General features: G+C 38.6%; 1 protein-coding gene across 1 annotated transcript in view; it reads left to right on the top strand.

Annotated features, from left to right (window-relative positions):
• Positions 1-14,601, top strand: part of LOC103255065 (ovochymase-1) — a gene marked incomplete at its 5' end in the record, with an annotated part of 57,382 nt that overhangs the window by 31,285 nt on the left and 11,496 nt on the right. The window contains 1 exon segment of the mRNA XM_008053033.2: positions 13,588-13,697. Within this exon segment, the coding sequence (XP_008051224.2) occupies positions 13,588-13,697 (110 nt within the window).

Genomic DNA, 14,601 nt, shown 5'->3' on the forward strand with positions numbered 1-14,601 from the left:
GATCAGCAATCAAGATTACTTGATAAATTAATCTTTCTAAATGGTCTCCATTAAGTGGCACTAAGTAATTATATAATGCATATGGAAAACATGACTTACATTGGCCTTGAGAACAATAACATTCATTGTCAGTGACTTCTTCTAAGAAGTTTCATCAGAATCCCAGCCATTTATTATCATCCTAACCAGAGACATGAAAGACATTTACCGTGAAAACTAAAAACACTGCTCAAAGAAATCAAAGACGACACAAACAAATGGAAAAATATTCCATTCTCATGGATTAGAAGAATCAAAATTGTTAAGATGTCCATCCTACCCAAAGCACTCTACAGATTTAATGCAATACCCATTAAATTACCAGCAACATTCTTCTCAGAACTGGCAATGACAATACAGGAATTCATATGGAAACATAAACGACCACAAATCGCCAAAACAATCCTCAGCAAAAAAACAAAAACAAAAAAATAAAGCAGGAGGTATCACACTCCCAGACTTTAAACTCTATTATAAAGCTACCAATAATCAAGACAGCCTGTTATTGGTACAAGAACAGGCATATAGATCAATGGAACAGGATAGAAATTCCAGAAGCAAATCTTCAATTTCTCAACCTACTCATCTTCAATGAAGACGCCACCATCGACCACTGGGGAGAGGAGAACCTATTCAGTAAATGTGCTGGGAAAACTAGCTGACCACATACAGAAGATTAAAACAAGATCCCTACCTATCCCCATACACAAAAATCAACTCTAAATGGATCAAAGACCTGAATGTAAAACCTCAAACTCTAAGAACCTTGGAAAATGCAGAAGACAGGAGACACCCTTATGGAAATTGGAACTGGCAGCCAATTCCTGATCAAAACCCCGTGTCCATGCCATGAGAGAGAAGATAGACAAATGGGACCTCATCAAACCGACCAGCTTCTGCAAAGCCACAGAAACCATCAAGAGAGCGGGGAGACAGCCCACAGACTGGGAAAAATTATTTGCCAACTGTATGTCTGACAAAGACCTAACATCCAGGGTCTACAAGGAACTCAAACGTACCAAAAAGAAAAAAACCAAATAGCCCTATTACAAAGTAGGCAAAAGATATAAATAGACAATTCTCAAAAGAAGACATACGAGCAGCCAACAGATACATGAAAAAATGCTCAGCCTCACTAGTCATCAAAGAAATGCAAATGAAACCACACTGAGATACCACCTAACTCCAGTCAGGATGGCCATCATCAATAACTCAAAAAACAACAGATGCTGGAGACCATGTGGTGAAAAGGGAACACTTCCACACTGTTGGTGGGAGTGTAAACTAGTACAGCCTCTGTGGAAAACAGTATGGTGATTCCTAAAAGATCTAAAAATCGACCTTCCATATGACCCCACAATCCCCCTACTGGGAATATACTCGGAAGAACTGAAATCTCTCTATAAAAAAGATACCTGCACATATATGTTTATTGGAGCATATTCACAGTAGCAAGAACATGGAACCAACCATGCTGCCCATCAAAAGAGGACTGAATAAAAAAAAAAAAAGTGGTACATAGTCACGATGGAATATCATGCAGCCATAAAGAAGAACAAAATCATGAACTTCACAGCAACCTGGATGGACTGAGAGTCTATAATACTGAGTGACGTATCACAGAAACAAAGAACTGAGTGTCACATGTTCTCACTCATAAGTGGACCTTGAACAATTATCATAATATTACAAGAAAAGGGTTGGGGATAGTGAGAAACTACTGGGAAGGAGGTGGGGAAGCGGGATTGGCAGTAGTGGGAGTCTGCCTGGGGAAGGGGGGGCACACCTCATCAACAAGGGTGTCTGCATATTGAACATTTGTATACCTAACCTTGAATTGTACCCCACATCTTTAAAATTAAAAAAAAAAAGAGAGAATCCCAGCCATTGATTGAGCTTATGGAATGAGTATGAGACCACACTCACTGAATTTTGATCCCCCTCCAATCCCAGTTCTTGGTTTTTTTCATCCAGTAATTCCTATCTCATTTTGCCATTAGTGGGTCACTCTAATTTTGTTTTTCTCCAGAGGTCATATGCTATGACAGGTTTTATTTCCTAAACTGCACTTTCAGATGGTAACTTACTTGAAAATTTACTTACTCAATGTTACAGTGTTGAGTTTCATCCTCACAGTGGTGGTGGCCTTTTTTAGACCTATGGTAAATTAAAAAGACCAAAAGGTCAATTAGTTTGAATAATTTTTATTAAGTGGTGTTGAGGACTGAGAAATGAATGGTTGGAGATGCTGAGAGTCAAACCCGAGGCCTAGTACACGTGAGGCACCTATCAACCACTGAGCTACACTTCCCTACCAAGTTTGAATAATTTTCAGAAATGTATTGACCACATGATATCTATCACACTCCAGTATTCAGAAGTATTATGTTCTGAGACTGTCTCATAAAGGTAAACTTTTGGAAAGATTTTATGCTCTAGCATTATACCAATTTCTCCAGTGTCTTCCCAGTTCTGCCACTTAGGATAACATTGCATTTCATTTATCACAAAGGTCAAGAGAATTTTTGATGTCATCTTTTTCCAGGAACCTTGACCCCTCCTATGATAGTCCCAGATTTATAACACCAATAAGTACAGCATTTTGCTTTGAAGTTCAAAAGTTGCCTAACTTTCCTATCAGTGAATATGATTCTGATCAGAGATTCTAAAGCAATGAGTATTGAGAGGGGAAGATAAAAAAGTTTTCCTTCTTTATAGCATTAGACTCTGCAACCCTAACTTTTGTCAATGCCGTTTAGCCAAAGACCCCAGAAACATACCTGTAGCTAAACATAGGGTATCCATTACTCATTGCAGAAGGAGAATATACGCCATGGAAAACCATGGGGTTTTTCAGCAAGAGCATGCTGGGAAAAAAACCTATGAAAGGATTTGGTTTTGGGTGATTTTGGAGAAGGTCTAAGGAAACAGATTTTATTCTGAATTGGTTGCTGTCGGGAAGTGAGGCAATTTTATGATTGGCTATCTCAGTCATAGGAAGACCTGACTAGAGTGAGGATAAAACTGTAATTGATTTTTTTAAAAGTAGCTATCCTTTATTTTAGCCAAAAGAGAGAAAGGTTTGGTAATTGGGGGTTGTACATGGGTTTTTGTCTTATCATAAACTCATAGCATCTTGTCTGATGTTGCTGTTCTGTGAGATTGTCTATGTCCAACAAGAAAACAATTCTGTGAGTATCAGAGCAGTTTCTGTATGTCAAGGACTATCTTTCTCTTTCTCACTCTTTAGTATTCTCCAACTTGATAACATAATTCCTCTTTAAAAGTACTGGAGATTAGACTGACAGAATTTCTTGGTGGATTACATATGGAATTGAATACACAACTCAAGGATGACGCTTAGGCTTATGGTGTGAGAGATTAGAGGTGGCATATTTTAAATTTAAATTATTAGAGGTGGCATATTTTAAATTTAAATTTAAAATATGTTAGAATCATGGGGTATATGCGAGGATTTGCTGCATAAGTACATGAAGGGGGACCAACCCCCCCCAAAACTGGAATTATCTTTTGGAGGGCAAACCTCTTGTAGTACACTTAGAATTAGTTGCTGCAAATAAAACAGTAAACCAAAGTATTTATCTGGAAGTTTGGAGAAGGTTGCGTTACGATTTGTGGAAGAAACATCCTGAGTTGTGGCCAACAGGTGACTGGCTCTTTCACTATGACAATTCTACTGCCCACGCTGTGCTGAGTATTCAACAGTTTTTTAAAAAATTTTTTTAATTTACCATAAACAGCCTAACCCCAATGTCCCACCCTCCCTATTCACTCATTCTCATCTTGAGTGACTTTTTTTCAAAATTAGTGAGTTCAAAAACTGTTTTGAGTGGTGGAGAAAGCATCTTGATAGGTGTACAGCATCAAACAGAGAGTACTTTGAAGGTGACTGAAGTTTAAGCATATAAAAATACACAATTTTTTAATAAATAAATTTGGGGTTTGGGAGGACTGCCCTTGTATTGCATGAAGGTGAGGTTTGGGCTTCTGATGAGCCCTCTTTCACCCTCAGTAGTGAGCATGGTACCCAACAAGTGGTTTTGTACCTCTTATCCCCCAGCCCTCCCTCCTTTAGCATTGCCCAGTGTCCATTGTTCTCATTCTTCTGTCCATGTGTGTCCAGTGTTTAGTGCCCACTTATGAGTAAGAGTATTCAGCATTCATCTTTTTGGTTTCTGTGATAATTCACTTACAATGATGGTCTCCAACTGCATCCATGTTGCTGCAAAGGATGTGATTTTGTTTTGTTTATGGCTGCATAGTATTCCATGGTACATATGTACCACATTTTCTTTATCCTGTCTACCTTCAGTGGGCACCTGTGTTGGTTCTATGTTTTTGCTATTATGAATAGTGCTGCAAAAAACATATGAGTGCAGGTATCTTTTAGGTAGAATGGTTTATGTTTCTTTGGAAATATTCCCAGATTGTTGGGTTAAATAGTAACTATTTTTAGTTCTTTAAGAAAGTTCCAAACTGCTTTCCACAGAGGAACTAACTTATATTCCTATCAACTGTGTACAAGCATTCTCTTTTCTTTGCAGCCTTGCCAACACCTTTTCTTTTTGACTTTTTAATAATAGCCATTCTCACAGGTGTGAGATGTCACCTCATTGTAGTTTTGATTAGCATTTCTATGATGATTAGTAATGCTAAAATAGTTTATCAGTGAGAGGAGGTTTTTGAACAGACTCTGTAAGGTTTTCTAGGTATAGAATCAAATCATCTGTGAAAAGAGATAATTTAACTTCCTCTTTTTCTATTTGGATACCTCTAATTTCTTTTCCCTGCCTGATTGCTCTTAATAGGACTTCCAGTCAGCACTGTGTTGAATAGGAGTGGTGAGAGTAGACATACTTGCCTTGTTCCAGTTCTTAGGGGAAATGATTATTCTTGCTTCTGTCCATTAAGTATGATGTTGGCTTCAGGTTTGTCATAGATCTTATTATTGGGGGGAATGTTCCTTTGATGTCTAGGTGTTTGAAGGTTCTCATTAAGAAGAGATACTGGATTTTATCAAAAGCTTTTTCTGTGTCTATTGAGACAATCATGTGGTTCTGGGTTTTACTCCTGTTTATGTAGCAGATTACATTCATTGATTTGCATATGTTGAACCAGCCTTGCATCTCAGGAAAAAAGCCCACCTTGTCATGATGGATGATTTTTTTTGCAATGTGCTGTTGGATTTACTAGTATCTTTCTGAGAATTTTTCCATCTGTGTTAATCAGGAAAATTGGTCTATAGTTTTCTTTCTTTTTGGGGTCTTTGCCATTTTGGAGTATCAGGATGATATTGGCTTTACAGAATGAGCTAGAGAAGATTCCTTCCTTCTCAATTGCTTGGAATACTTGTAGTAAGATTAGTATCAGCACTTCCTATCTGGTAGAATTCAGCTGAGAAGCCATTTGACCCAAAGGTTATTTTTCTTTCTTTCTTTTTTTTTTTTTTCCAACAGGGAGGTTTCTTATTAATAAATCAATTTCCTGGACTGTTTTTGGTTCACTTAGGGTTTCAATTTCTTCATGTTTCAATATTGGGAGTTTGTTTGTTTCCAGGAATTTATCAATTATTCTCTAGGTGTTCTAGGTTACATGCAGAGAGACATTTGTAGTAATCTGATTCTCTGGTAATCTTTTGTACTTCTTCAGATTCAGTTGTAAATTTACCTTTTTCATTTCTAATTGGGTTTATTTGAATTTTTTTTCTCTCTCTTTTTTTTTGTTGTTGTTCATCCTGCCACGGTCTGTCAATCTTATTGAAAGAACCAGCTTTTCAACTTGATTCTTTGTGTGACTTGTTGGTCTCTATTCCATTTAGCTGTGATTTTACTTAGATGATTTCTATCTTCTACTGTCTTTGGGATTGGCTAGTTCTTGTCTTTCCAGTTCCCTAGGTGTGATAGACTGTTTACTTGAGATCTATTTTCTTGATGTGTGCATGTAGTGTTATATACTTCCCTCTTAGCACTGATTTCACATATCCCAGAGGTTTGGGTGTGTTGTGTCTTTGTTTTCATTTATTTCTAGGAATCTTTTTATTTCTGTCTTATTTATTTCTCTCTTATTTTATGTCTGTGTTAACCCAAAAGTCATTCAGGAACATCTGTTTAATTTCCATGCATTTGTGTGTTTTGGGGAGGTTCCTGTGGATTATATTTATTTTTATTCTGCTATGGTCTGAGAAGAAGCTTGGCATGATTTTGACCTTTTGGTATTTGTTCATGCTTGATTTATGGCCAAGTATGTGGTTGATCTTAGAGTATGTTACTTGCACTGATAAGAAGAATGTATATCCTGTGGATGTTGGGTAGAGTGATCTGTAGATGCCTATTAGATCTAACCAGTCCAGTGTTCAAGTTAGATTCTGGATTTCTTTGTTAATTTTCTACCTCAAAGATCTGTATAAACTTGTTAGCAGGGTATTGAAGTCTCCCAATATTATTGTATGGCTGTCTATGTTCTTTCTTGGATTAATTAGCAATTGTTTTATAAATCTGAGTATTCCTATGTTGGATGCATATACATTTCAAAATAAATTTCTTGCTGATGAATTGAGCCCTTTATCAGTTTGTAGTGCCCTTTAGTGTCCTTTTAAAATTTTATTGGTTTAAAGTCTATTTTATCTGATGTAAGAATAGCTACTTCTGCTCTTTTTTTTCCCATTTGCATAGAAGATCTTTCTCCAACCCTTTACCTTGAGTCTGTAGGTGTTATTTACAGTGAGATGGGTTTCCTGAAGGCAGCAGAAGGATGGATCATGTTTCTTTACCCAATTTGCCACTCTGTGACTTTTGAGAGGTGTTCAGTTCCTTAAAATTTAAGTTAATTATTGATATGTGGGAATTTGTTCCTGTCATATTGTTGTTAAAATGCTGCTTTGTGTTTTACACTGTTTGGTTGATTTTTATAGTCTGTACTCTCTGTGCTGAACCTTTGTCTTTGCAATGTGTGGTACTGTCCTTTTGTTTCTGTATTTAGAACTTCCTTAAGCATCTCCTGAAGGGCTGGTCTGGAGATGACATATTCTCCTAGGGATTGCATGTCTGGGAAATATTTTAATTCTCCTTGATTAACGAAGCTTAGTTTGTGGGGAAGAGTTGATGTAAGAAATTCTTGGCTGGAATTGCTTTTCTTTAAGGATGTTAAAATTGGGTTCCAGTCCCTTCTAGCTTGTAAGATTGCTGCTGAGAGGTCTGCTGCAATTTTGATGGGTTTTCCTTGGTAAGTGGTCTGACCTTTCTCTCTAGCTGCCTTTAGACTTTTTTCTTTCATACTCACCTAGGCAAATTTGATTATTATGTGCCTGGGGGTGATCTTCTCATATAAAACCTCACAGGAGTTCTCTGAATTTTCTGTCTGCATGGCTGCCTCTCTTGCAAGACAGAGGGTTTTCTTGGATGACATCTTAGAGAGCTCGATTCAAGGTGTTCTCAGTTTCCCCTTCTCTCTCAGAAATGCCAAAATCAGCCATAGATTTGGTCTCTTTATATAATCCCAGACTTCTTGTAGGCTTTACTCATTTTTTCCTAATTATTTTCTCTTTATTTTTGTCAAACTGTTAATTCAATCTTCAAGCTCTGAAATTCTTTCCTCTGCCTGGTTGATTCTGCTGTTATGGCTTGCTATTGTGTTTTAAAAGTTCAGGAGAGAATTCTTCATTTCTAAAAGTTCAGTTCGGTTCTTTCATATGATGGTCAGCTCAGTTTTTACTTCCTGTACTGTCTTCATGGTCTGATTGATTTGGATGTCTACTTTCTCTTTGATCATGTTGAGTTTCTTTGCTGTCCATAATCTGAATTCTATATCTGTCATCAAGGACAGATCATTCTGAATAGGTTCATTAAAGAGGATCCTTTTTGGGTGTGGAACCATTTTGGCTTTGGGGATTGCTGCTGTTGTTTTGCTAGTTCCTCATCTGTGAGGGCAGTCTCTTTGTTTTTCACTTTGTTATTTCTTATTAAAGTTGCTATTATTAGGCTGGGTGCAGTGGCTCATGTCTATAATCCCAGCACTTTGGGAGGCTGAGGTGAGAGGTTTGCCTGAGCCCACAGGTTCAAGACCAGCCTAAGCAACTTGGTGAGACCTCATCTCTAAATCAAAAAATTAGCAGGGCACAGTGGTACATACCTATAGATCCAGCTACTTGAAAGGCTAAGGTGGAAGGATCACCTGAGCCCAGCAGGCCAAGGTTGCGGTGGCCATGAACATGCCACTACACTCCAACCTGGGTGACAGAGGGAGGTGCTGACTCAAAGAAAAAAATGTTGCTATTATTGGGGTGACAGTGTGTTGTTTTCTTACTTGACCTCCCTTCTCTGGTTTGCCTGTGGAAGGGGCAGAGGCGCAGCAAGGATGGTAGCCTGGGGGAATCTAGCTGGAACTGTTTCACTGGCAGTGTACAGGCTAGACGGCACAAGTCCTATCTCCAGATCAGGTGCTTTACCCTGGTTCCAGCACAAATGCCAGGGACCCTGGCTGCTAGGGAGCTTTGGCACTTCCCTCCCCAGTCCACCCTCATATCAGCAGGGCAGACTGGTGGCCGGGAGGAGCCACATGGCTCAACTCTGGTACAGGCTTTCAGGCAGGATTAAAATGGCCGACTGTTTAAGAGAGGCCACTCCTCTCACACAGGGATACAAGGCAGGGCACTGCCTTGCTGGAGGAGACCCGGCATTTCTCTCTTAGTCCACAAGTGGGTGGGCTGCTTCTGTCAAACTGCCTGTGGTTGGGGGAAGTCCTGCTCCTCAGTGACCAAAACATAAACTGGCAGAGGTGGGATTGCCTTATTTTACCTGGGCGCCGGGGGGGTTTTGGTTTGTCAGGAGTCACAGAGGTTCTCTGCCTCCTAGTTCCTACCATGCTCTATGGAAGGGGCAGGGGGGTGATGGTGGCCTCTGGAGAGCTAGCCGAGTTTGCAGCACTGAACAGGGGCTAGGCATTGGTGCAACTGGAGAAATGTCCCCAAAGTGGGCGTGTCACCCTGGCCGGGGGCAGGAGAGGAAGGAAGAGGGGAGCGCCCAAGAGCTGCAGACTACCCCTGCAGGGTGTGTCTTGCAAAGTCTCTCCGTGGAAAGGGGAGGAGGGTGACTGGCAGCTGCTGGCTCCAAGACTCACAAGAAACTGGAGTCAGCTGGGCCCTACATGGACCCAACCAGTATTTCTGTCCTGATTCCAGGCTGCTCTCTGAACCTTCCCCACAGCAGAGCGGGTGTGTGGGCGTGTGTGAGGGAGGTTAGTTTGTTTCTCCCTTGACTAGGACTGCAAATGTGCTGGGGAAGTGAGTACAATCTCTTCTGTTCATTCATCACTTTCTTCGCTCCAATGGTACTCTTTGGATCGTGTCTGGCCTGAATCTGGAGGTGGTTGGGGTGTGGAGCTGACCTTCTCTGTGTCACGAGGTGTTCATCTGATAAGCCTCAGCTCGAGTTTCCAGGCATACCTTTTCAATCCCCCTTTTAGACTTTCTTGCCAAGAGCAGTAATCGGTCTCTAGTTGGTCATCTTGGCCCTACCCACACCCCACCAGGTGGCATTTATGGAGATGGGAGATATGACAGGAAGAAAAAGATTTTGCTGAAAAGATACATGTTTGGACCATGCTAAAAATATTGCTATGATACATCCAGGTGGCATTGCCAATCGATAGCTAGCGATGGAACTCCTGGTCTAGGGGAGAATTTTGGCCTAGAGATACAAATTTGGTCTTTTCAGCTTCTCAGTAATTTCTTAATTAGCATGACACCTACATTGTCTATCTTCTGTATCATTCACATCAGTTTCAAACCTGTTCTAGTATTACCCATCACTTAAAAACTAAAACTAAAATAAATTAGATATTACTTCATTTCTTTGCTTCCCTTTATAACAAAATTTCTCACCTTTTAAAGAGGGTAATAGATTTAAAAGTTTATGAGATCAATGGCTTAGAAGGTCATGGTGAGATCAAACAATTATAGCAGAGAAATATTAATAGACTTAGGAGGTGGTGATTTAGAAAGTGGGATATTTGAACTAAATTAAAGAATTTTTAACAAAGGGAATCATAGTGCCATTGTATAGCCAAACCCAGTGTTAGCATTTAGCTGGCATGCATTAGCTCAGTCTCTCAAGAGCTTCACAGTCAGTGTCATCTGACTCATTGTTGCCCCTATTGGTTATTGAATATTTTGAGTATCCCTCTTGGCCAAACAACAAATTTAAGGAACAATGACAAAGTGCATCCAAAGAGCATTAATAACCAGGATGCAGTAGGGTGTGGACACCATGAGCATGTTTACCTTGGAGAAAAGAAAAGACAGAAGGATCATAATTCTTTTTAAATGCTTATGGAATTCTCATGTAGAGGCTGTCAAGTCATGTCTAATATTTGCCCTGCTTTATCTAATAGCTATTAGATATTTATTCAGGCATAGTCCTAAGAACTTATAACTCTCTTAATCTTAACAATCCTGTGAGTGTATGTTACATTATCCTCATTTTAAATATGAGGAAACTAAGTCACAAAAAGATTGAATAACTCACCCCCATGACATAGCTAATAAGAAAAGAAAGTAGGACTCAACCCAAGCACTCTGTGTCAGTATACTAGCCATGTGGTAGTCATAACATGGATGCCTTTTGACTTAAGTTGAGGAAGAATATTCTAGCAATTAGAACAGTTCAGAAAGAGAAATCATTCTTATATTCCATGTCATATCTTCAAGACCAGTAATCATATGCTTGGAGGCATTTTAGAGGGAACTCTGTGTTAGGTAAAAGGTTGAGCTAAATAATCTCTAAGTCTATATTTAAATTAGCCCCTTCTCATTCTGCCACCTATCTTAAACCTACAGATTATGTGAATGTATTATCTCTATTTCAGTTTAAGTCATTAATAGAAATGCTATACATGGCATTTCTATTAAGACCTTCCCTGCAGGTTAACATTTCTTGCATGGCTACTTAATCAGCTGCAGAACTTCCTAGACATATAATTATCTACTTACCATTTGCTATCTGTACATAGGGACATCACAAGATACTTTATTCAGTGCTTCCCTGAAGTCAAGGTTCATTAAGTTTATCCCATTCCCCCTAGCCATTATCTAATTAGCTCTTTTAAAAAATGAAATTAGGTTAATTTAGTGTGGCATGTTAAGAATCCCATGCTGACTTCTTGTGACCACTGATTCCTTCTCCAAGTATTCAAAAACCATCTGTCTAATAATTTGCTGTAAAATTTTGCTGAGACTTATTTTTATTTAACTAATATTTACAATACTTTGTAAATACCAATTGATTTAATCTTATGTAAATATTATTTTTATCTCTATCTTACAGATGAGAATATTGAGACACAGAGAGACTGAGAAACTTGCCCAAGGTCACATAGTTAATAAATGGTAGAGTTGGTTCAGGTCAGCAAAGTTTGGCTATAGATCCTGTGCCTATAAACACTAAACTGTGTTCCTTCACTGATATGACCCTGGAAACTCCCTATGCCTCTTTCTTTTCTCTGTCTCCTACCAAACCTCTCCCATACCACAGATGTCCTTTTTCAAAAACAGAAAAACATTTTTTCATTTCCATTATTTTAAGACTTCCAAGGTATCCTTTTATTTGACAGGGGTATATCACCAAAGTTTCACATTGCTTCCAGCCCACCACACAGAGCTTCCTTAAGGATAAGAATGGTGTAGAGATTAACTATTCTCCATCTTTCTTTCTTAGGTTTTAAAGTATTTCTTTTTGGTAAGTTGAATACTAATAAAATATTGCGGTCACACATGTGTATACATAGTACAAAGGTCTAAGGGTGACCACATATAATGTGGATTAAAATCCACCTGTAAACCTTAATGCAGCAAAAACAGTTCTAAATACTTTGTGGTGTTTTTTCCCCCCAAAGATCTGGGATGGTCTTAATTTTATAGAGTTTCTTGTTTGTTGGCTTATATTATTAAAAGGAAGAGGGAATTCACAGTTTACATGATATCCGCAAAATAGGAGGCCTACTCATACTACCCTTCACTTCCTCCTCATTACTTATCGGGAGTCTTGCTCTCACGGGTATTCCCTTCCTCACAGGCTTCTATTCTAAAGACCTAATCATCGAAGCCGCCAACACTTCATATACCAACGCCTGAGCCCTCTCTATTACACTACTTGCCACGTCCTTAACAGCCGTCTACAGCACACACATCAGTTTCTTTGCACTCCTAGGTCAACCCTGCTTCCCAACTTCAACAAATATCAACGAAAATAATCCCCTCCTAATTAACCCTATTAAATGCTTAACCCTAGGCAGCATCTTCGCGGGTTTTCTTATCTCGCATTCCATTCCTCCTATAATAACTCCACAAATAACCATACCACTATACCTAAAACTCTCAGCACTTACTGTCACCATGCTAGGGTTTACACTAGCAATAGAACTCAATAACCTCACATATTTCCTCAAACTAAAATGACCTACTCAACCCCTCCTATTCTTGAATCTACTAGGCTTTTTCCCAATCACAACTCATCGCCTATCTCCTCTTATAAAAATATATGTAAGTCAAAACACAGCATCCTCACTTCTAGACCTCCTCTGATTAGAAAAAACAATACCAAAAACCACAGCCATAGCCCATATATACACATCCACAATCACCTCCAACCAATCAGGCATAATTAAACTATACTTTTTGTCCTTTCTTATTACTATTATACTTGGGACCCTTCTTATTATCTAAAACCCCGAGTAATCTCAATCACAATAAAAATAGTAACAAATAAAGATCAACCAGCAACCCCCATCAATCAACTACCATCACTATATAAAGATGCCACCCCTACAGAATCTTCACGAAATAAACTAAATATATCACCCCCAAAAGCAACCCAAGTTTACATGTATCTAAAGAGAAAGTAGAAATGAGTTCTGATGTAGAATAGAGAAATACAAATCTATTGTGCTAAAAACTTTTTGTTTTAAATAAATTTTTGTTGTGATATAGAAATCAACAGTAAAGAGTATTACAAATGAGCATATCTTTTAATTCCCAAATTATATAGCTATGGAGAAGTTTGATTTTCTTCATATTTGAGGAAATTCATACTTAAATAAGTTTCTTGTTAATTAAAAATTTTTGTGTTAAATCAAAGAATGGAATAAACACAGTACTAGAAATTTCTCTTATGCTTTTCCTTTATGTATAATGTATTTTGGGTATGTGAGGTATAAAGTATTTTGGTATATCTAGATATCTGTTATGATGGGACAATACAAATAATGCCAAATAAAGAAAAATAATAATTTCATGACTAGATAGAATATTTTTATTTCTTTTTATAAAAGTGAGTTTGTGTTTAGTTTTCTAAAGATGTATATATTAATACTTAGCTTTATTGATTTGGTCATTTTAAAAGCAATGCAAGAAAAGATAAAGGTCTCATCTCTTAATAAGATTTCTAGTTTTGAACTTACAAAATAACCATTTCCATTCTGAGATTTTAATAGACTTTTATTAATATGTCTATCTAATGTTTTGTTATCTTTCCTAAGGGATAACAGTAGAAAATAATACAGGGATTTGGCCAACCCAAGACAAATGTGGAATTCCAGTTGTTGACCCATTTCTAGTGGAAAAGTCTGAGAAAAATACAAATGCCAAGGTAGGAGGATAATTTGAGTCTAGGAGTTCAAGACTAATCTAGGCAAAATAATGAGACTTTGCCTCTACAAACAATTATAATAAAGTAAAAATTACTGGGATATGGTGGCACACACCTGTAATCCAGGCTACTTGGGATGTTCAGGTAGAAGGACTAATTGCCTGAGCCCAGGAATCTGAGGCTGGAGTGAGCCATAATCGTGCCATTTCATTCTAGCCTGGGCAACAGAGTGAGACCTTGACAAGAAAGAAAGAAAGAAAGAGGAGAGAGAAAGGGAGAAAGGGAGAAAAGGAGAAAGGGAAAAGGGGAGAAAGGGAGAAAGAGAGAAAGAGAGAGAGAGGGAAAAGGAGAAAGGGAAAGGGGAGAAAGGGAGAAAGAGAGAAAGAGAGAAAGAGAGAGAGAGGGGAAGGAAGGAAGGAAGGGAGGAAGGAAGGAATAAAAAGAAATACAAATGTGAGGCTAGCCAAGTGTGGAGAGCCAAGGGTGTTTGGTGGCCATGTCGCACCTGCAACCTCGTGGCCAGTCAACTGGCAGCACCAAGAACAACATTACTGTGTGATCAGAACAACCTTGATCGCAAAACAGTGGGTCCTGTCAGTGGCTCACTGTAACTTTAGGTCTGTGCCTGTGGGCTGCAGGGGCTTGGTGGCTGTTCAAGGGCTCACAGTGGGTGTACCCCCTCCACTTTCCACACATTGCAAGAGATAGGAAGCATTATGCTCCCACTGATACAGTCTCCATCTTGCGAAAGAATGAACATAATAGGCCAATGAAACTTTCTGCTTCACCAATACACTTAGCACTATTTGCTTTTAATTTTAAAAGCTGCTTCCTGCTTTCAGATGCTTCTTCACTAAGTATGTAACAATACTCTCCTCTCTTTCCTCACCTATAAAATGGTGTC

This window comes from Carlito syrichta, unplaced genomic scaffold (genome assembly GCF_000164805.1).
Source record: "Carlito syrichta isolate Samal-C Ts95f unplaced genomic scaffold, Tarsius_syrichta-2.0.1 Scaffold287781, whole genome shotgun sequence".
In the NCBI taxonomy this organism is placed as follows: domain Eukaryota; kingdom Metazoa; phylum Chordata; class Mammalia; order Primates; family Tarsiidae; genus Carlito; species Carlito syrichta.